The 23,438-nt window shown below is 42.8% G+C and overlaps 1 protein-coding gene across 7 annotated transcripts in view; it reads right to left on the bottom strand.

The window, feature by feature from the left end:
- The window catches only part of ENTPD4 (ectonucleoside triphosphate diphosphohydrolase 4), a 40,937-nt gene extending 18,476 nt beyond the window's left edge, over window positions 1-22,461 (bottom strand). The window contains exons 1-9 of one of the 7 annotated variants that reach the window (XM_082401961.1): window positions 22,241-22,460; window positions 17,305-17,469; window positions 16,111-16,206; window positions 15,673-15,708; window positions 11,630-11,720; window positions 10,242-10,439; window positions 9,546-9,751; window positions 4,035-4,185; window positions 3,186-3,289 (exon numbers count right to left, since the gene is read on the bottom strand). In XM_082401961.1, coding sequence (XP_082258087.1) covers window positions 3,186-3,289; window positions 4,035-4,185; window positions 9,546-9,751; window positions 10,242-10,439; window positions 11,630-11,637 — 667 coding nt within the window. In that variant the 5' untranslated portion in view covers window positions 11,638-11,720; window positions 15,673-15,708; window positions 16,111-16,206; window positions 17,305-17,469; window positions 22,241-22,460. Of the gene's footprint in view, window positions 1-3,185; window positions 3,290-4,034; window positions 4,186-9,545; window positions 9,752-10,241; window positions 10,440-11,629; window positions 11,721-15,672; window positions 15,709-16,110; window positions 16,207-17,304; window positions 17,470-22,240 lie in introns of all 7 variants that reach the window. The other 6 variants (XM_082401962.1, XM_082401964.1, XM_082401963.1 and 3 more) reach the window with 6 other exon arrangements.
- Window positions 22,462-23,438: the final 977 nt, after the last annotated feature.

Genomic DNA, 23,438 nt, shown 5'->3' with positions numbered 1-23,438 from the left:
GACACTGTATAGTTGGGTCATTTTTTTTTTTTTTTGCTCCATCCAGTCATTCTGTGCCTTTTGATAGGTGAGCCCAATCTATTTACATTTAGAGTAACTACTTATGTGTAAGGATTTACTACTGCCATTTAATCTTTTGCTTTCTGGTTGTCTCTCCATTGTTTCTTTTTCCTTCTGTTTCTGTCTACTTTTGAAAGTTCATGGTTTTCCATGGTGATTTGCTTAGTTTCCCCCTTTTTTATGTTACTTATCTCTGTTTGGCTTTTTACTCTGTGGTTACCAAGAGGTTTACATAAAATATCTCACAAATAGTCCTTTTTCTGCTGATAACAATTTTCATTCGCCTGTAAAGGTCCCATCCTTTTACTTTTCCCCTTTTATATTTTTCATGTCACAAATTCTCTCTTTTTATGCTGCAATTTTGTTACCAAGTTGTAGTACCTATAGTTATTCTTAATGCTCTTTTCCTTTAACCTTTATGCTATAATTGTTTAATACACTATTCTAAAAAAGATTTAGTTTTCTAATTCCATTTATCACCTTAATCAGAGTTTTGTGTACTTTCATCCTTTCACTTCAGCTTGAAGAGCTCCTTTCCACATTTTTTGTAGTCTAGTGGTGGTGAACTCCCTCAGCTTTCGTTTATCTGGAAAAGCCTTTACTTCTCCTTCATATCTGAAGGATAACTTTACTGGATAGAGTATTCTTGGTTGGCAATTTTTATCTTTCAATACTTTGAATATGTCATTCCACTCCTGGCCTATGGCGTTTCTCCAGAGAACGCTGGTGATAGCCTAATGGGGTTTTTTTTGTAGGTTATTGTCTTTTTTTCCCTGGCTGCATCTAAAATTTTTTCATCACTGGCTTTGGACAGTTTTAATATAATGTGTCTTGGATAAGGTCTTTTGTGTTGAAATAACGAAGTGTTCCATTAGCTTTTGGACTTGTATATCCAGTTCCTTCCTCAGGTTTGGGAAGTTCTCAGCTATTATATCTCTGAATTCTCTCTGCTCCCTTCTCTCTCTCTTCTCCTTCTAGGATATCCATTCATCTTACATTGGCTTTTCTAATGAAGCCTGATAGTTCTCATAGGGTTTCTCCACTTTTTAAAAATCTTAGTTCTCTCTCCTCTTCCACCTGAAACGTTTCTATATTCCTACCCTTGAGCTCACTTATTCTCTCTTCATCTGGTATGCTCTACTTTCAATGCTTTTTAATGCATTCTTCATCTCATTTATTGAGTTCTTCAGCTCTAGAATTTCTGTTTGGTTCTTTCTTAGAATTTCAATCTCTTTGCTAAATTATTCTGTTTGATAATTTTATTCCTGAGATCACTGTACTGCCTTTCTGAGTTTTCTCGTACCTCGTTGAATTTCTTCCTAATAGCTATTTTGAATTCTTTACCAGTTAGATTGCAATATTCCACGTCTTTAAGTTCAGTTGCTAGAAAAGTGTTTTTCTTCTTTTTGTGATACCACATTGCTTTGATTTTTCATAGTGTTTGATGAAAAGTGCCTCTGTCACTGCATTTGAAGTAGCAAATGACTTTCCTATTTAAGTAAAGCTTTGTTTACTATCATTCTAACAATTCAACACACTGGTCACTAGAAGCCTTTGTTTTGTTTTCTAGAAGGTGGCGCTACAGCACAAGTTTTTGGTTTTTCTTACCTGAGCTGACTCATCACTAAGGTTGGGAGTATGAACATAAAAAAAGCCAGTGGAAAGGGAAAAAAATGGATGGTGACAGAGTTGGGGAGATGTGTGCTTAGCACCTGGGGCTTTGGGTGTGCCATAGTCCAGAAGAGGATCCTTGAGTGGAAGAGGGGGAGTCCCAGAGGTCTGTGGGCTGTCCTCTTGCTAGAATCCCAGGGCAGACAGCAAGAAACTCATTCCTTCAGCTCTCTCTGCCTTCTTCTCTTTTCTTTCTCTGCCCCCAGTTTCTGTGGTCTCTCCTCACAGAGTCCTCCAGCTGCACTACTCAGCCAGGTAAACTCCCCACCCCAGCTTACCACCTTCACCCTCCACTTCTTCTGCCAGAGGTCGTGCTGGCCCACTGCCACCCCTGCTGCTCCTGGCCTGGCTCTGTAGCCTCCTCTGAGGTCCAATCCACCCACTTTCTTGGGCACTGATGAGTTGATCTGTTGGGTGTCCTAGTGTGCTGTGCAGAGGCACTTTTTTTTGGTTATGGGTGTCCAATTAGTTGTAAATCAAAGGGGAGAGAGAAAAGGAACCATGCACGCCACCATGATGCTGACATCACCAAGACCTGTCCAACTTTTAATATTACCACAACCTTTTGAAAGGGCCATCATTCCACCAAATTAAAATACTTTTATTCCTCTGTCCATAGTGCAGCTTTTCCGACCTGTGTTGACTCGAATCATTTCTTCTGCCTAGAATGAGCTTCCTATCCCTCTCTCAGAGTCCTAGCCTTACCATGATTTGGCATGCTGTGTTTATAATTATCCCTTGAGGCCCAGTTCAAACATCACTTTCTCCATGATGCCCCTAGTTAGGAAAAAAAAAGTCTCCTTCTTTCAAATTTCCATGATAGTTTTTCCTTGTCTTCCTTATGGCATCTAAAACTCTGCCTTATATAAGCAGCTAACTGTGTACCTTACTTGTCTATAAACAGCTTGATGGCAATATGTGAATTTTGCCCAATTTTTGGCGAAATGATAGATGATTTTGAAATAAATGCTTTTTGGTCTCCATTTCCAGCAAGCTATTCCCCAAATAATTTCAGTGACTTGCCCTTTCATTCTCAAGTAGAATTATTTCTTTGAAAACAGAACATTTCTTCAGTGTATCAAAGTCAAGAATAATTTCCCCTTCCTAACAAGTAAATCAGTAGAAGGTTCCAACAGTTCAGTCATTATCATAATTCCAGAAAGCTGTATAACTTAGGCAAGGAACACAAAGCTTTTCTATCAAAACAAGTCCAAAATATACTTCCTAAATGTGATGAAGACAAACCAAGTTATTTTTTAATGGCTTAACGTCTGGATTATAAAGACCAGTCAGGTAAGAAACTGATTTTTCCATTTAAAAATTATAATATTTGAAGGCATGGTTTCCCAAATTTTAAGATGTTAAGAGTAATTTAATAAAGTGTACATGAGGAAGATTGGGAGGACTTAAAGGAATAGCTTCCCAAATTTCAAGTTGAAGACTAACATACCAACCTTCTTGTTTCCCTGAAATTACTTCTGCATGAGAGTCAGAAAACAGAAAGTCGAAGTGCACGGGGATGTCGGTCAGAAGGTCTTCTAGAATGGCTTTCTGTTGACTGTAAGACAATTCAAAAATTTACATATCAATAAATTATATCCTGAATTTTTCTGTTTTACAAAGAAAAAAAAAAACCCTATGGCTCTGGTATATCTTATGTGAAAAAAATAAATTTTAAAACCAAAGCAGTTCATTGAAAAGACTGTTAATTTTAAGAAGGAATATTCATGTAAAATAGACAGCTAGTGGGAAGCAGCCGCACAGCACAGGGAGATCAGCTCAGTGCTTTGTGACCACCTAGAGGGGTGGGATAGGGAGGGTGGGAGGGAGACGCAAGAGGGAGGAGATATGGGGATATATGTATACATATAGCTGATTCACTTTGTTATACAGCAGAAACTAACACAACACCATACAGCAATTATACTCCAATAAAGATGTTTAAAAAAAAAGGAATTTTCAGAAGTTGTGTAAATTATGTGATTCCGAGATGTAAAACTACAACTGCAAACAATCCTTAAACTAATAAAATAGAAAATCAGTTTTTTTTATGACAACTTTACAGTTTACTATTTATAGTCATAAATACGTACATTAAAAGATATTTGGTGAGTTCTGACTAAGGGAATAGGTCTGGTACTACCCCAGATTTGAAAAAAGAATTTTTAATGTCTTCCTTTTGATGATGATGATGGAAGAGGAAGACAAGGAGGAGGGAGATGAGGGGGATGAAGAGGGAGAAAACCCACCACAGCCAATACCACCACCAGGCTGGCTGGCCCTGCCCTCGTGGGAAGGATCACCTTTCGGGAAGGATTCTCATTCCAGCTGTGCAGAGAATGTAGAGAGGGGTCTCTTTGTGTTTTGCCCGTGGTACATGCTCTGCAGCGAAGTTCAACAGCGGAGAAATGTAATCACTGACTTTCTCTGGAGAGGTAGCAAACTCCGAAATGCCTACAGAAAAAGGACACTCATGTTAACAAGTAGATACTTTAGCTTATAAGGTATGCTTCTTCATAAACTGTCACTGTTTGCAGATGACATGATACTACACATAGAAAATCCTAAAGACGCCACCAAAAAACTACTAGAGCTCATCAATGAATTTGATAAAGTTGCCGGATACAAAATAAACATACAGAAATCCGTTGCATTTCTATACACTAACAACGAACTATCAGGAAGAGAAATTAAGGAAACAATTCCATTTACCATCACATCAAAAAGAACAAAATACCTAGGAATAAACCTACTTAAGGAGGTAAAAGACCTGTATTCTGAAAACTGTAAGACACTGATGAAAGAAACTGAAGACAACACAAACAGATGGAAAGATATACTGTGTTCTTGGACTGGAAGAATTAATACTGTTAAAATGACCATACTGCCTAAGGCAATCTACAGATTCAATGCAATTCCTATCATTTTTCACAGAACTAGAACAAGTAATTTAAAAATTGGTATGGAAACACAAAAGAATCTGAACAGCCAAAACAAACCTGAGAAAGAAAAGAACTGGTGGTATTACACTCCCTGACTTCAGACTATATTACAAAGCTACAGTAATCAAAACAGCATGGTACCGGCACAAAAACAGACATATAGATCAATGGAACAGAATAGAGAGCTCAGAAATAAACCCACGCACTTACAGTCACCTAATCTACAACAAAGGAGGAAAGAATATACAATGGAGAAAAGACAGTCTCGTCAGTGAATGGTGCTGGGAAAACTGGACAGCTACATGTAAAAGAATGAAATTAGAACATTTTCTCACACCATATACAAAAATAAACTCAAAATTGATTAAAGACCTAAATGTCAGACCAGAAACCATAAAACTCCTAGAGAAAACATAGGCAGAACACTCTTTGACATAAAAAGTAGCAATATTTTTTTGGATCTGTCTCCTAAGGCAGAGGAAAGGAAAGCAAAAATAAACAAATGCAACCTAATTAAACATAAAAGCTCTTGCACAGAAAAGGAAACCATCGACAAAACAAAAAAGACAACCTACTGAATGGGAGAAAATATTTGCAAGTGATATGGCCAATAAGGAGTTAATATCCAACATATATAAACAGCTCATACAACTCAATATCAAAAAAAGCAAACAACCCGATTAACAAATGGTCAGAAGACCTGAAGAGACATTTTTCCAAAGAAGACATACAGATAGATGGCCAACAGACACATGAAAAGATGATCAACAACCCTAATCATCAGGGAAATGCAAATCAAAACCACAATGAGATATCACCTCACACCTGTCAGAATGGATATCATCAAAAAGACCATAAATAAAAAATACTGGCAAGGATTTGGAGATAAGAGAACCCTTGTACACTGTTGGTGGGAATGTAAATTGGTGTTGCCACTGCGGAAAACAGTATGGAGGTTCCTCAAAATACTAGAAACAGAACTACCATATGATCCAGCAATTCCACTCCTGGGTATATATCTGAAGGAAACAAAAACACTATTAGAAAAGATACATGCACCCCAATTTTCACAGCAGCATTATTTACAATTGCCATGATATGGAAGCAACCTAAGTGTCAATCAACAGATAAAGATGTGGTATGTGTATGCAATGGAATACTACTCAGCCAGAAAAAAGAATAAAATTTTGCCATTTGCAACAACATGGGTGCACCTGTAGGGTATCATGCTTAGTGAAATAAGTCAGACAGAGAAAGACAAATACTGTTTATTATCACTTATATGTGGAATCTAAAAAATACAACAAACTAGTGAATATAAAAAAAAAGAAACAGACTCACAGATATAGAGAACAAACTAGTGGTTACCAGTGGGGAGAGGGGAGGGGGAGGGGCAAGATAAGGGTAGGGGATTAAGAGGTACAAAAGAAAAAAAAGTTTTGCTTCTTCAATGAGGCTAATTTGAGAGCAATTCACACTACACACCATACACTCCTAGTTTTTCCCTATCCCTCTGGCAACTCCTTCCACAGTGTCTCGGCTGTAAGTGATGGTGGTGCTACCTGTTCAGTCCTATGCTCTCTTCTCAGTCATCACAGACCTAATTGAGCAACTACTGTGTGTCAGACACTTGGGGTCAACTGCACATGAGCTCGTCCCTGCCCTTGAGAAACATGCCCCCACTGTCCTCAGCAAGTTCACTCACTCCCATGGCGGCCATCACCATCTATCTATGCCTCAGATCTCCAAATCTTAATCACAGCCATCCAGCTCTCTTCCCCAACCTCCAGATCAGTAGGTAGTAACTGTCCACTGGACACAGCCATGTGCTTGTCCTCCCAGCAACATATGCAAACCCACACTCAGCTTCCACTATAAACCTGGCTCTTACTGCTCGTGACCTACCTTAGCAGCCCCAGCCAGTATCCCGGGTAAAGTCCCTCTCCCTCACCCCACATGTGTTCTGGGTTTCACCGATCGCCCATCCTTGGTTCTGCTCACATTATTTCACTTCTCATCTCTGCTGGACACCACCAGCCTCTGCCAGCCTGCTGCAGCACATCCTACTCTCCAGTCCTGGCAACCCCCAACCACTCTCTGTGAAGAGGGTGTCTCTTCCTGGCCTGAGATCCTCTGGTGGCTCCTCAATGCCCCCGAGATAAAGCTCAGCTCTAGAACAGCATAACGTGCCCTGAGCACTCACCTATCCCATCTCTTGCCACATGCCTTCCATTTGGCTTCAACTAGACCACATAAAATTTCTGTAAGGCATCATACTCTGGCCTTAGGGCCCCTGCAGCTCCACCAGGAAGAGGCTTCTCTTTGACTGCCTCCCTCCCCCCACCCCCTTCACCTGGCTGACTCCCGCTCACCCACTGAGCTATGCTCTCTCTGGAAGTCCTCCCTAACAGGACCCTGAAGGCGAGCTCTCATTACATTCCATGCTTACCCCTACCTCTCGGTGGAGCACTCATTCCACCTCATCGAAACTACCTATTTACTTGCCTGTCTCATTTCAACTGGAAGTTTCTTGAGGGCACAAACTGTGTCTTGTTCAAATTTATTCTCAGCACCTGACACAGTCTCTTGGCAAATAGCAGGTGCTCAACAAATATTTGTTGAATGAGTACATAAGTGCATAAGTGAATGACTATTTCCAGCTGTCATTTAGCCTACAACATTAAAGCTGAGGGGGATTTTAGAAGTCCAAAATTTATTTCACAGATTAGGAAACTGTGGACTCAGAAAGATTAAGCGATCTGTCAAAGCAATCAGCATCAAGCAAACTAAAAGCCACATTTTGTGGACTCCACATACAATGCCATTTCAATGGACACCAAGCCCAAAACTATCCAGAATCTATTAAGTAAGGAAATTTCTAGAGCTTTGCTATAATGCTATACACAAGAGCCCATGCTTCAGGACAGAGAAGTACTATAAAAAGGTACCTGAATTTCCACTTCAAACATTTCCTGTAGCATCAAAGAGAATGATATTCAGCCTGATTTTAATGAGATTCTGGTGTGTACCCTGGGATGCTGTCGTAGCTGCCCCTTGTTCTCAGGGGACAACTCCAAGGCGTGAAAGTTTTCACCTTATTCCATGAGAGCAGGTAATCACTGATGGAACCTGGGACGTGAAGCCAGACGAAATGCAAAGTGCTTTACAGAGTTTTATTTTTTAATTTTCTGGTGAATTTATTTGGTCAATATTGCTTTAACTCTGAAAATGTTTCTAGATTTAGAGACACATAAAAATGTAGGAAATGGGAAAATAGAAAACTAAAACTTAAAAGTCATTCACTAAGACTTACAGAGAAAATGATCTTCTATGAATAACTTTTAAAAAATGTTCACGGGGGCTTCCCTGGTGGCGCAGTGGTTAAGAATCCGTCTGCCAATGCAGGGGACACAGGTTCAAGCCCTGGTCCCGGAAGATCCCACATGCCACGGAACAACTAAGCCTGTGCACCACAACTAGTGAGCCTGCGCTCTAGAGCCCGCGCGCCACAACTACTGAAGTCTGTGCACCCTAGAGCCCGTGCTCCGCAACAAGAGAAGCCACTGCAATGAGAAGCCCGCGCACCGCAACGAAGAGAAGCCCCCGCTCGCCGCAGCTAGAGAAAGCCCGCACGCATCAACAAAGACCCAACTCAGCCAAATATAAATTAATTAATTAAAAAAAAAATGTTCATGGAAATGCACTCTGGTATCAAAATAATGCTTATACAAGAGACTCAGAGTAAGTTCCCTCTCTTTAACCTGAAAAATGAGGTAGAGATTTTGAATTTTCTGAGCTATATGCTGGTGCCAAGCTGCCCAAACTTCAAAGAACAGTCAACCTGTCGAGTGTTGCCTGAAGAAAGAAGTGGGACTGACTTATTCACTGAAGAATGAGTAGGATGCAAAAGGTCTACAGTCCTGGTAGACCGTTTTATGAGGACAGGTTTTCTTATCAGTTAAAACTAATCTCTTTTTCACTTATATTTTTGAAATGGGAGATAATAAGCTATGACAGCTATTTTTTGTCAACATTCTCTAATATATTCAAAGATAAATTCTTCAGATTTTTTATTTAATATTTTACTATTTAACACGTTAACTAAATGAAATAAAAGTGCTGAAACTCCATTAAGATCTATGGTCCAATCACATCAGTGATTATCAACCATCAAGACATAAGATGCCTATTTCAAGGTACTCCTGAGATCTTCCATTCCTAACACTCCTGACAGAAGGGTGCTGCCCGTGGAAATGATACAGATAGAGAAAAAGGTTGAGAACCACTGATTTAAATTGTCTAATGAGGAAGGCAAATCCCAATTTTTACATAACACACTGACTTAGAAATTACAGTATCTTTAAAACTAAACATAGTGATATCAGCTCTTCTAAGTTCTATTGTCACTCTTCTTAAATAAGCTAGGTGATTAGAAATGCACTGGGGTAGCAATTTTTAAAAATAACAAATACATACCAATGTATTCCAGTACAGACATCCATGAGTTATCTGAAATTACCTTGTCATTAAGGATAGAGACCAACGGCTACCAACTAGAAAACAATCCCTCCATAATTAACGTCAACTAGCAAACATTTGAGCAGACACCATAAGTAAAGGCACTATGGTAAATGCTGCAGGAGACAAAAAAGACAGACAAGGGTTTAGGCTATTTTATGAAGGTATTAGTCAGCTTATGCAAGATGAACAGAAAAGGGAAAACAGAGGGAAACAAGGAGACCAACTGGGTCCTGGTGTGAGCTCTGAATGAGGGTGGTGACTGCAAGGAGAGCAGGGGAAGGACGTGAAAGCCAGCACAGAGAACGAAAAGGCAGAACCTGGTTACCAATCAGACACTTATCCTTTACATACCGGGTTTTATTTTCATCACCACAGGCTTGCGGTTTTTATCCCGCATCTGCCTGATATCCAGCAGATCATGAGGATTGCCATTGTGCCTTGGCCAGCAATAGACAAATATCCGAGACCCGCTGCTGCCGCAGTCCACCACGATACCATAGTGCACGTTGGGGTTGTTGGTGTCTGTAGCTTCAGTGTCAGTAACGCGTGCCAAGTACCTTGTTTGGAGAAACAAACATATACTTTTAATGAGACAGAGACTATCAATCAGTGATCTCTAAGCTGTGTGGTAGCACCACCGTTAACACTTTTACAACTGCCAAATGATTAAAAAGTCAAAAGAAAACAAAAAAGTGATCGTGATAAAAGTAATCTAGAGCAGATACACATTCATCATTCCTTTAAATAAGTTCAAATAAGCTCTGAAAAGCAAAACTCTATTTCCAAACTATCAACATTAACTGAAAAATCAGCTTAAAAGATATCACTGGAGAAGCTTATGCTTAAATCCTCTTATGATGTGGATTTGGTGGCTAATGACTAAAACCATTTCAAACAGTTCAATTTTTCATGCTATGCTGTATTCGGTACAAAATCTGTTTCCTCCAGCCACCTGCTCCTTAAATTCCATCCAAATCCCCAAAGTCTGGAAGTCAGAACATGAAGGTATGGCATCCCGTCTAGAAAACAAATGTTTTTTCCTCCTACCTTTGAAACTTCTTATCTCTGGAGAGCCGCCCATACTTATTTCGGATTATGACAACAGAAAAGTATAAAAGTGAAACAGCAGCAGCCAGAATGCTAATGACGATAATTTGGCGCAAGTTGGTGTTCAGAATTCGGGGACACCCCACTGGAGAGATGCTGAAATGCCAGGACGCCGGAAAAAGACAGGAGATGCCGATCCTGAAATTGCAAAAGACAGCTTTAGCTAAAGCAGTCTGCTCCAGAGAGGCCTCCCCTCACCTCCACTGATCTGAAAGTTAAGACATTCAGCTTGAGCTGCCCCTACTTCCCTGCCGGTAGGTTATCGGTATACCGGCATCTTCCACATTGCTATTTTGCTATGTAACTCGTTATTATAAAATTACATGAATGAGAATTAAGCCCTGACGACACTTCTGTGTTCCCCCTTTCTGGAGAGTATTAAGTAGTTTTATTTGTGTCCTGCTTTGTTCCAAAAATAGAATTATAGACAGCTTATAAGAATAAGTTCAATAAGATAAATAAGTAAATCTATAATGAAACCAGGTTTAAGGATGCTGAATTTAGAGCCCAGAAACACATGTAATAAGGGAAGCCTGCAAAGGTGGCTGAGCATGACCGCGACCAAAACCCCGCCTGTTACGGCAGAAACATACAAACAGCCCAGGAGGAATGAGACTTTCTAACACTGAATCCCAAGGCCAACCTCTCCCGTGCTGACTGCGTGAGAAAAAGGGAAAAAACAGTATCTTTAACAACATCCCCGCAACAGTCAATAAATACATTTTGTATATCCTGTGTTTTTAGAAATATTCCTGAGATATTTTTGCAAATAAACTTTCTTCTCAGTCTGTCAGGAATGAGAGACTATTATTAGGCTTAAAAAACAAAACAAAACAAACCTTGCTGCCTCTGGGATAAATTCTATTGTTTACTGTTAATTTCTACTCTCTTCTCTTTAAAGAGTGTTTCATGGACTAAAACATCTCGCAGAAGGGGGAGGTATCCCGCTAACCCAATGGGATTTTCTATGTAGTTTCTGGTCTCCGTGTGGGTTCTTGGGCCACGCCATGGAGTTTATCACGCTTCCCACACCTCCGAGGCTTACAGACGGTTATCCTGTGCTTAATACAACTCCTCCCAGATTCCAACATGTGTGCCCCTTTCAGTAAACTACATGAACCCCTGTAGAATCCGCCTGGCATTACCACTTTCCTTCTGTGACAGGCACCCCACTGGGGCCCTGGAAGAACAAAGGTGTTAAACAGAAGTGTAGCACAACTTTGAACACTTTTCACTTGGGATTTAGATTCCTCCCCCCTCTCGAGACCCGCTTCTGTGGCACCAAATCTCGGGTTTTACAGTGCCGGTGATTCGGCACCATCACTCACCTCCCCATGCTGGCAGGTCAGAGGTCAGGCGAGGCTCTGGGAGTCAGTCCTCACACACCATTACAGAAGGCCTCCCGGTGCCAGAGCCCTCCTGTTCCAGGAAGCGACAAAAGTCACAAAGACAGCACAAGCCAAGGAGATGCTATGTTCTTTATCAAGTGCCTGCTTAAATCCAAGCACACATAATCTGGTCTGTGATCCTTGCAGCGGAGCTCTTAGCTCGGTTTATTTTGAGCAACACACTTCAAAGTTAATTTCGTGCTATCAGAGACATAGGCCTAAATCAAAAGAGATAATAACAGTCTGGCATTTTACCTAAATGCGAATCAGTGACGCCAAAATACAGGTCACCAAATAGGTCTTAACCACCTTGCGGTGCTGAATGTTAAGGAAGATTGGGGGTGGGAGTAGGAGGCAGGCAGAATGAATAACCGAATGGGAATGTGAACTCTCCGTTCACCTGATAAATACCTACTAGACCGCTCTTTTATGTACAAAGTACCACGTAAGGCACCATGTTCCTAGTGAGCTCTGTCACCTTCACCGTGGCTGCCACTCCTCCAGCTCCCAGACCTCAAATCACAGGACAAGAGGAGGCCGGGGCCTCCTTCCAACCTGCCGGATCCGAAGGACGCGTGATCCTGGGTCTCTTTCTCGGTCTTGTGGCACCGCTGTACCTCTTCCAGGCCTCTCAGGACAGCTGTCTCCCCTAGTCTGCTTCTTAGCTCTTGAGTGATTCCTTCTCAGGACCCTCCACGTCTAGGCGTTTCTGCACATCCTGTCTGCTCTGTTCCCCAGGTTCCCTGTCTTGGCTCCAATCTCTTCTAACTCTAATCTCTGTTCCTGGTCAACTTCACTTACTGCTTCAATGATCCGATAGCTCAAACTTTCTTTCTCCACCCCAGGCTTCTCCTCTGAGCTACAGACACGTATCTCCAAGCACCTACCAACACCGCCATCTGAACATCGCACGGGCCCACGAGAAACACTTCTAAAGCTGAACCCTTCCACTGTAAGCCTCACCCTGCTCCTGCCACGCTCCTCCTCTCAATCTCAATCCCACCGACTGCTCAAGCAGAAACTAGGGAGTCGTGCCTGACCCCTCCCTCCTCTTCATCCTCCCCCTCCCTCCTCTTCATCCTCCAGAGCCAATTTCTTACCGAGTCCTTCCATTTCGAGTCCTTCCATTTCTTCAACCTCCGTTTCTCTAAAGTCTGTCCCTTTTCTTATCACTTTTGCCTGAGGTGAGCTTCTTATCTCTTACTCTTACCTGGCCTATCAGGACAGCAGCCTAACTCGTCAGTCTCCCACCTGCAGTCTCAAACCAGCAGCTCTCCAGTTCCTCAACCCATAGCTTCAGGCAGATTCTTCAACAGAAACTGACATCCACCCTATCCCTGCTCAGGTCCAGGATCCTGTTAATCTTGTGCTGGAAACCCTCCAACGGCTCCCCTCGCAAGTAAGTAAAGGCCAAAGGCTGTACCGTGAACTCCCCGTCCTACGGGATCCGGACACCTGTTACTGCTCTGACCTCACCGTCCCTCTCCCTTTCTCACTTCACTCCAGCCACACTGGTGTCCACACTGTCTTCACACACGCCAGGCACTGTCCGGTCTCAGAGCCTCTGAATGTGCTGCTCCCTCTGCTTGGAAATAATCCACATGGCTTATTTTTTCACTCCCTTCAGATCTTTACTCAATGTCACCTTCTCAGGGAGGCCTGCCCTGGCCACGCAATCTATAACTGCAAGCTCTCCCCTCCATCCAGCTCCCTTCCCTGGGTTATTTCTTCTCCTTAGCATTTATGTATTTATTAACTTCTTTTTTTTTGCCACACCACATGCATGCAGGTTCCCAGTTCCCCAACCAGGGATCAAACCCATGCCCTCTGCAGTGGAAGCTCGGAGTCTTAACCGCTGGACCACCAGAGAAGTCCCTTTCTGAACTTCTTATATAGTGCTTATTATGTGCCAGGCCCTGCTTAAATGCTTTACAAATACTAATCTATTCTAATCTATTCCTCCTATCAACCACCAAGGTTGGTACTATTTGCATAATATTTTATAGATGAAGCAGAGAGGCTAAGCAATGTGCCTGAGGTCACACAGCTAATGAAACGTGACTAAATAAAAGAGCTGGGATTCAAGCATGTGAATCCATACTCCTATCCTGTCCTCTGACACACTCTGTGTGTGTGTGTGTGTGTGTGTGTGTGTGTGTGTGTGTGTGTGTGTGTGTGTGCATTTCTCTTGCTCATGTGTCTCCTCCTCCAGAATGCCAGCCCCACAAGGGGCCAGATTTAGGTCTGCTTGGCTGCATTCCCAGCGTGGCAGCCCCTAGGAAAGGGCCTGGCAAGAAGTCAAGTTTCAGAGTTCTGGGACCCAAAAGGGTTACAAACTTATACACTAGCGTAATCTTTCCAAAACAAACAGTAATCATGACACCTCCCCACCTCCCAATTTTTTGCTCTCACTCAGGAAAAAGTCCTAACTCCTTAGGATGGTAAAGGAGGTTCTTCTTGATCTAGTCTTGCGCTATTCCATATGGTAGCCATTGCCACGTGCGGCTAAAGTAATTAAAATTAAAAATTCAGTTTCTCCAGACTCACAGATATAGAGAACAAACTAAATGGTTACCAGTGGGGAGAGGAAAGGACAGAGGGTCAAGTGAGGGGTAGGGAATTAAGATGTACAAACTAAATATGTATAAATTAGATAAGCTACAAGGATATATTGTACAGCACAAGGAATGTAGCCAATATCTTATAACTATAAATGGAGTGTAATCTTTAGAAACTGTGAATCACTATGTTGCACACCTGAAACTTATATAATTGTAAATCAACTATACCTCAATAAAAAAAAGAACTGTGAACTGGATAAATAATGATTCTTGTATGTATGTAACAATCTTTATGTATACAGATGTTGTTTTAATGAATGAAATAAAATTTATTTAAAAGGGAGGGAAAAAGTTCAGTCTGTCAGTTGCACAAGCATTTCAAGTGCTCCAGGGCCACACGCAGCTTCTGCATCAGACAGGATTGATCTGGCCCCTGTCAATCTTTCTAGTCTTATCCCCTGACAGACAGACTAGACAGGTCTGTACCCTATACCCCAGCCGTACTAAACACGAGCTGCAAGTCACTGGAGTGCCCCACATCCCTCCTCATTTGTAGAATGGCTCTCTCACTTGGGTCCATCTGTTGGCGCGCCTATGTGTTCCGCATGATGTAAGGCCAGCATGATCCCTCTGGGAGGACTTCCCTAACCTCATGTCGCCAGAGTATTGGCTCAGCACAGTAGTCAGCTATAGGTTACGCTTGTGCTTGACTTTGTCATTACATGGCAAGCCCCTCACTGGCAGGGACAGCCTCTTATCCTTCTGTTTCCCCAGTGACTAGTGCCTGTCACACAAGTGACAAGCAGTTATTGTTGGTTTCATGGGTGGCTGGGAACACGAGATATAAAGATGAGTCAAATATGGACCCAGCCCTTAAAGAATTTACAATGAGGTAGAAGGGACAAAACACACATACACACACAAAGATGTTATTAAGTAAAAAGGATTACCAATGCCTACCTGACAATGGGGAAAAAAATCGCTGTAATTAGTTCAGGTTTTAATATGGTGTACATATTGTACCATGTACCCCAAACTTAGGACAAACAATATTTGTGATTTAAAAGTTCACACAAAAAGGAAAAAAATGTCAATTACCTAGATGTTTAAATATATTTTAATGTGTTTTAATTTCTACCTTTCTTAAGAGAAACACTGGAACAGAGAAATGAGCACGGATAATTGGAGATTAACAGAATAAGAAATTCGAATGGCTGATAAAATCTAACTTCATTGGTATTCAGAGAAATATAAATAAAAACAAGACTTCACCACTATCAGTTGGCAGAGACTAAAGTCTGACAATACTTTGCTAACCAGTGGGAGGGAAAAGGTCAAGAGCACCGTTGGAGAGAATGTAAATATGTACTAACCCTCTGGGGGCATATGGGTAGCACATATGAAAATTTTAAACACGCTTACCCTCTGCTCTACCCATCACACTTCCAGCAATTCGTCCTTAGGAAATAATAAGATAAATTCACTAAATCACATATAAAGATGTTCATCATAGTATTATGTATAATAGCAAAACACTGTTCTAAACTAATGTGCCTTATAGGGGGGTGGGTTACATTAAACATGGTCCATGTATGCAGTGGGCTACGGTGTGACTGTTAAAGGTGCTGACACAGATCTACATTTATTGGCATGGAAAGATACTCATGATAGGTTAAGTAAAAAAACTAACATCATGCGTAGAGAGGAGAAAAACCAAAATGTTAACAGTGGTTAGTTATTTCTGAGTAGTGAGATAACGGATCATCTCTATTCTCTTCCCTAGGCTTGCCTAGATTGCTTAAAGGGCATATATTAATTTTACCATCAGAAGAAACAACAGAACTGTCTTTAACAAGCTACCTTTGACTGATATCTCCAGTTTCCGGCATCCAATCCTCTTCTGGATATATCAAGAAAGCCTATCTTCAAAACCCTTCATGGCACAGGAATTCCAGTCTGAACATTTTAAAAAATCGATAATTATGTGATAGCTGAACTAAGAACAAAAGAAAAGAATGTTTAATTAACAGCTTGAAGTCAAGGTCCTTGGGGGAAGAAAGGCCTTTCATGATTCAACGATTTGTATTACAAAGTGACATGAAGGGCACAGAGGAGTAATAAGACTGACTCCAATCTCAAGGCTTTTGCAGATTGGTAATGGAGAAAATACCAATACCCAAGAAATAATCAAGAGAGTAACAGAAGGCAATGTTAAATTATCTGGACTCTTGCTGTACCAGTTCAAAGAGCACGGTGAAGCCTACATGTTAACAGAAAGATTCCTGCAGGTGGGAAGTAGGCTTTGGATGGGGGAGGAGAAAAGAGAGTACCTTTCAAAGAAGAGGCACTGTTGGGGTGCACCATAGCAAACTTAGTAAATGTTATTTAATCTGGTGTTTGTCTTTTTTTTTTTTTTTTTTTTGAGATATGAGATGACTTTGACAATGAGGATAAATAGATATTTTTTGTAAGTTACAAAATTTGTGTTTAAAGACAGACAGAAGATAGGACAGCTTGTAAGTTGCTAAAATAATTACTTTCATTTAGGACAAAAGTATGGCTGAATATCACCCAGCAGACAACAATACGGTAATGTGATCTTAAAATGTAAACTCCAGCTGTATTTGCAGCTGAGAGTCTTGGCACCAGGGTTTAGGGTGGCAAACTCTTAGCAATATTACATAAAACTGCCATGTTGGACTTCCCAGGTGGCGCAGTGGTTAAGAATCTGCCTGCCAATGCAGGGGACACGGGTTCAATCCCCCGTCCGGGAAGATCCCACATGCCGCGGAGCAACTAAGCCCATGCGCCACAACTACTGAGCCTGCGCTCTAAAGCCTGCGAGCCACAACTACTGAGCCCACGTGCCGCAACTACTGAAGCCCGCGCGCCTAGAGCCCGTGCTCCACAACAAGAGAAGCCACCGCAATGAGAAGCCCACGCACCACATGAAGAGTAGCCCCCGCTTGTCGCAACTAGAGAAAGCCCGCGCGCAGCAACGAAGACCCAACGCAGCCAAAAATAAATTAATTTAAAAAAAAAAAAAAAACCTGCCATGTTTTTAAAAGGCCTAAGTTGTGTGAGGCCCATCACCAGAGAGATGCATTAACTCGAATTCTTTCAGCTGATGGGGCCCCCCTCAGCTGAACATTCTTTAGCAGTGTGAGGTCCACTGGGTCCTGAGTTAAAGTCTTTTCAGTCAGTTTCTCATTGACAGTCCTAAGGAAAACAGTGAAAACAACACAAGTCAACTGCAAAGTGAAATGGCTCCCACGGTGAAAAATGCAGGATGCAGTGATACAGACATTAGCAAATTCTGAAATTACAGGCAAACCAAATCACAGACAAATGAGACTCTGCAAGGGCTAGACCTGAGTAAGGACAGGTAAGATGCCACGAAGGGTGCTTCAAAAAAGAACAATATGAATATCGAAAGATTACAAGAGAACCTGGAAAAATCAAAAGAAGCCCACAAGCAGGCAGAATTCTGCAAGAAATGACCGTCGTGGTGAGAGTGAGAGGCCAAAGTGAAGTGAAGGATGCTGTGTGGCACTCAGTTGTGGGAAAAATACATCAGAACAACTTGATTCGTTTGTTGTTTTAAGAAGAATGCATGGTAACACGTGTTGGCAAGGATGTGGAAAAAGAGGAACCTTGAGCATTGTTGGTGGGAATGTAAACTGGTGCAACCACTAAGGAAGACATTATGGAGGTTCTTCAAAAAATTAAAAATGGATCTACCATATGATCCAGCAATTCCATTTCTGGGTATTTTTCTGAAGAAAACAAAAACGTTAATTTGAAGAGATATATGCACCCCTGTGTTCATAGCAGGATTATTTGCAATAGCCAAGATATGGAAGCAACCAAAGTGCCCAGCAACAGATGGATAAAAAAATTGTGGTGTATGTATACAATGAAATATTACTCAGCCACAAGAAAAGAATGAAATCTTGCCATTTGTGACAACATGGATGGGCCTGGAGGGCATTATGCTAAGTGGAATAAGTTGACAGAGAAAGACAAATACTGTATGATTTCACTTATATGTGAAGTCTAAAAAACAAATGAGCAAACATAACAAAACAGAAACAGACACAAACATACAGAGAACAAACTGGTGGTTGCCAGAGGGGTAGGAAATGGGAGGAGGAGAGAAATAGGTGAGAGAGATTAAGAGGTACAAAATTCCAGTTACAAAATAAATGAGTCACAGGGATGAAATTTACATATGGAATATAGTCAATATTGTAATAACTTTGTATGGTGACAGATGGTAACTAGACTTATGGTGGTGATCTTTTTCGTAATGTACAGGATTATTGAATCCCTATGTTGTGCACCTGGAACTAACATAGTGTTGTAGGTCAATTACGTTTCAATTTTTTAAAATAAGAAAAAAGAAGAATGCATGTAGTTGCATTTATGATCGACATTTTCTTAATATATAAATTTTAAAAGTTTTATTTATTTATTTTAATTAATTTATTAATTTATTAATTTTTTGGCTGTGTTGGGTCTTCACTGCTGTGTGTGGGCTTTCTCTAGTTGCAGCGAGTGGGGGCTACTCTTTGTTGTGGTGGCTTCTCTTGTTGCGGAGCACGGGCTCTAGGCACGCGGGCTTCAGTAGCTGTGGCTCGTGGGCTCAGTAGTTGTGGCTCGCGGGCTCTAGAGCACAGGCTCAGCAGCTGTGGCACACGGGCTTAGATGCTCCGCGGCATATGGGATCTTCCCGGACCAGGGCTCGAACCCGTGTCTCCTGCATTGGCAGGCGGATTCTTAACCACTGCGCCACCAGGTAAGTCTCTAAATTTTATTTTTCAATAGCAAGTCCTAATCAAACCTCTTCCCTACCTCTTACTGTTCATTTGCAAACTTTTGGTCCCCATTTTAAATGATCTTTTTCTGGTCACACTTTTCCCTGCATCCCCTCTGTAGTTTCCCAGATCTGCAACTCTGACTTCCCTCAAGTTTCAGTTCCACATCCTGAGCTTACCCAGTTACCACAAGCTCATTTAGTCTAAGAATGGGCTCCCAAATCTTTTGACACAAACTAATACCACCTTCCAAACTCCCCAGGTCTAAGAGGAGTAACCACGGACTGGGGTCACCTGGTTCTTAACCTTGATTCCCAATTATCTGTGTGTTGCTACTTTATGTCATTCATCAGGTCTTGTCAATTCTTCCTCAAAAAGTCCACACATCTAAAATGACCACAGCAGACATCCTTACCTCAGGATAGGTCTCTAGGCGGGTCACTGACCTTCCGCCTTCACCGTGAACACCATTCTTTGGAAACATTTCTTTGTAAAATGTTACCTTCACAATACAACCAGCTCAAGAAAAAATCTAGAAACAATAAATGCTGGAGAGAGTGTGGAGAAAAGGAAATCCTCTTGCACTGTTGGTGGTAATGTAAATTGATACAGCCACTATGGAGAACAGTACGGAGGTTCCTTAGAAAACTAAAAATAAAACTACCATACAATCCAGCAATCCCACTACTGGGCATATACCCTGAGAAAACCATAATTCAAAAAGAGTCATGTACCACAGTGTTCACTGCAGCACTATTTACAATAGCCAGGACATGGAAGCAACCTAAGTGTCCATCGACAGATGAATGGATAAAGAAGACGTGGCACATATATACAATGGAATATTACTCAGCCATACGAAGACACAAAATTGAGTTATTTGTAGTAAGGTGGATGGACCTAGAGTCTGTCATACAGAGTGAAGTAAGTCAGAAAGAGAAAAACAAATACTGTATGCTAACGCATATATATGGAATCTAAAAAAAAAAAAAAATGGTACTGATGAACCTAGTTGCAGGGCAGGAATAAAGTTGTAGACATAGAGGATGGACTTGAGGACACAGGGTGGGAGGTGGAAGCTGGGTCGAAGTGAGAGTAACATCGACATATATACACTACGTAATGCAAAATAGTTAGCTAGTGGGAAGCACCAGCATACCACAGGGAGATCAGCTCGGTGCTTTGCGTTGACCTAGAGGGGGGGATAGGGAGGGTGGGAGGAAGGCTCTAGAGGGAGGGGATATGGGGACATATGTATGCATATGGCTGATTCATTTTGTTGTACAACAAAAACTAACACAGTATTGTGAATCAATTATACTCCAATAAAGATCTATTGGGGCTTCCCTGGTGGCGCAGTGGTTAAGAATCCGCCTGCCAACGCAGGGGACACGGGTTCAAGCCCTGGTCTGGGAAGATCCCACATGCCGTGGAGCAACTAAGCCTGTGCGCCACAACTACTGAGCCTGCGCTCTAGAGCATGTGAGCCACAACTACTGAGCCCGTGTGCCGCAACTGAAGCCCGCATGCCTAGAGCCCATGCTCCGCAACAAGAGAAGCCACCGCAATGAGAAGCCCGCGCACCGCAACGAAGAGTAGCCTCCGCTCGCCACAACTAGAGAAAACCCGTGTGCAGCAACGAAGACCCAACACAGCCAAAAAATTAGAAAAAAAAAAAGATCTATTAAAAAAAAAAGAACCTTCCAGAGCCTACGGGTCAACAACAGCGTCCCTGTGTGGCATCTGAGACCTTCCATCCGTCAAACGGTCCCATCTTATTTTACTAAACTGTTCTCTGCTCAGCCCCAGATAACATCTCTCTGCTCTAGTGAGGTGGGTCTCTCCTCTCCCACACAAGCTGTTCTCGTTCTTGTCTTGGGCCATTACTTAAGTCACTTCCTACTAAGTAATATGTCCTGTTCACAATATTACACTTCTTTCAAGGCACAGGTCAAGATTTTTCTTTGCCAAGATTTAACTTGTTATATTTCCCAATGTTTCTCCACACTCTGAATCTTCTCCTTATTCATGTGTAGTTGATTTAAAATAAACATGCTGAATAAATATGTAGAGAATATAAATACCTAGATAACTTTCATTTTGTTTCTTCTTTCTAGACTATATACGTAAGGGTTGAGATCATGCATTCCTATTAGGCCTGGAAGGATGTAAACCACAGATTCAATATGCAACAAATAAATCAATGTTAAGGTTAACAATGGAATAAACAAACTACTTACACAAATTAATACTCCATTTTATAATTCTGCTAATGTGTCAAACAGAATGAACAGACCTGATACAAAGACACAATAACATCAAATATAACATAATACAAAGAATATAATTCTTTTAGGCCTCTCCAAGGCTGGAAAATTATTTTCATTACACAAAGCAGAACACAGTAAAGGCTGTAATGTGAAATTAAACTAGGGATCTGAGTCTCTAATTTAGAATTCTTTAATAACCTAGTTTATCTTCCAGCATGGAAGCATTTCTTTTCTTTCCTAAACAGTCTACACCAGCGTTCGTCTAACTGGGGTCTGAGAACCCCTGCGGGTTCTGAGTCAAATTCCAGAGAATGAGCGAACTGTCCCTTTAAGAGGTGTCCACGCATTACTCGAGTTTGTGAAACACTGCTCTTACCATCACTTTATTGCCCAACTAGCTCTATTTTTCCAATGGAGCTAATCAGATTTAGATCTTAGAGAAACCTAAACCATGAAACTTGGTAAAAGCAGAGTAAAGCAAAAACGATGCTGACTTGTAAATGTCACGACAAGGTGGCAGGTAAGATCCGCAAGGTCCTCGGTGCAGCATCCTTCTCCCCGGCCAGGTCCCTCCCCATGCGGTCCAGACCCGCGCCCACTACGTGTCAGAGGGGAAATCCAATGCGGTCACCGGAGCGGGCGCGACAGCACGACTGCCAGCTTTCTCCCGCCAGGGGCTGGGGGACAGCACCTGCCGCCCGGGGTCACGGGCGCTGACGGCGGGCGCCCGGATGCGGCCACGCGGCCCGGGCGGCGGGGAGGCAACGGCGCGGGAAGGGCCCCCGGGGCCGAGCGGCTCGTCCGCGGCCTCGCTGCGCCGTCGGGCCCCGTCGGGCCCCGCTCCAACCGTCCCCGCTTCGGCCGCCCACCCTCCCCTCGTCCGCGCCGGAAAGGCCGCCTCACCTGCTCGGCAGCGTCCGACTCGGCGGTCGAGGTTCCCGGGAGCGGGGACCCGCGAGCGGAGCGCATCACGGCCACCGCGGCGAGGCGGCGCCGGCAACGCAGTCGCGGCTTCCCGGCAGCAGCTTCCCAGTAGCTCCGCTCCTTTCCCGCAGCCGTACCGCCAAAACACCACCCCGTAGCCACCCGCGTCGCGTCACCGGGAGCGGCGGGAGCGCGCACGCCGAGGGGCGGGGCCTGCGCCGCCGTGACTGGCATCCGAGCGCAGCGCTGTTCCGCGGAGCCACGCGGGTGCAGCTGCGCTCAGTGAATGCCGAAAGTGAAAGTGGCATCACGGAAATAACCAGTACTGTGGCTTGGTTACCGCCGATCCTAGGCTGTCCCGCTGGCAGCGAGGCGCAAAGTGCTTAGGACACCGCAGTTCATCTTTTATTTGTGTTCTTTAGTATTATGGAAAACAGCACTTGAAAACTTAAGAACTAGGCATTTGTGCTCGACTCGACATTTCATTTTGCAACTTTGCCAGTAGCTATCCCTATTTTACAAGCGGGGAAACGAAGCTCAAACTCATTCAGTGACTCTCTTAAGGTCCACATAATTAGTAAAAGCCAGGATTTCATCCTTACCAAAAGTTGCATGTTTCAGAGCCTACTCTGGGTTAGAGCACCTCCAACACAGGCAATGGTTATGAGAAGAAATAGTGAGGTGAACAGCACTAGTTCCGGAGAGTGACCCCAAGACCTGATACTTAGCTCAAAGCCCCACTCTAGCTTGACAAAAAAAAGTGCCTTGAAGTCACAGAGCTGGAAGAGATCTTGAGAACCACAGCTTTTTATCCTTTTTTCTTTTCTTTTTTCTTTTTCTAAACAGGTGAATACACTGCTTCCCAGAGATAGAAAGTGACCAGCCAGCCTAGCCAGTTTAAAATATTTTTAAAAATGAGAGTCCTGGGGCTTCCCTGGTGGCGCAGTGGTTGAGAATCTGCCTGCCAATGCAGGGGACACGGGTTCGAGCCCTGGTCTGGGAAGATCCCACATGCCACGGAGCAACTGGGCCCGTGAGCCACAACTACTGAGCCTGCGCGTCTGGAGCCTGTGCTCCGCAACAGGGGAGGCCGCGACAGTGAGAGGCCCGCGCACTGCGATGAAGAGTGGCCCCCACTCGCCGCAACTAGAGAAAGCCCTCGCACAGAAACGAAGAC

The sequence above is a fragment of the Balaenoptera borealis genome, assembly GCF_965194805.1.
Source record: "Balaenoptera borealis genome assembly, chromosome: 8".
NCBI lineage: Eukaryota > Metazoa > Chordata > Mammalia > Artiodactyla > Balaenopteridae > Balaenoptera > Balaenoptera borealis.
The sequence above is the reverse complement of the archived record's forward strand: the minus strand, read 5'-3'. Positions and strand labels throughout refer to the sequence as shown.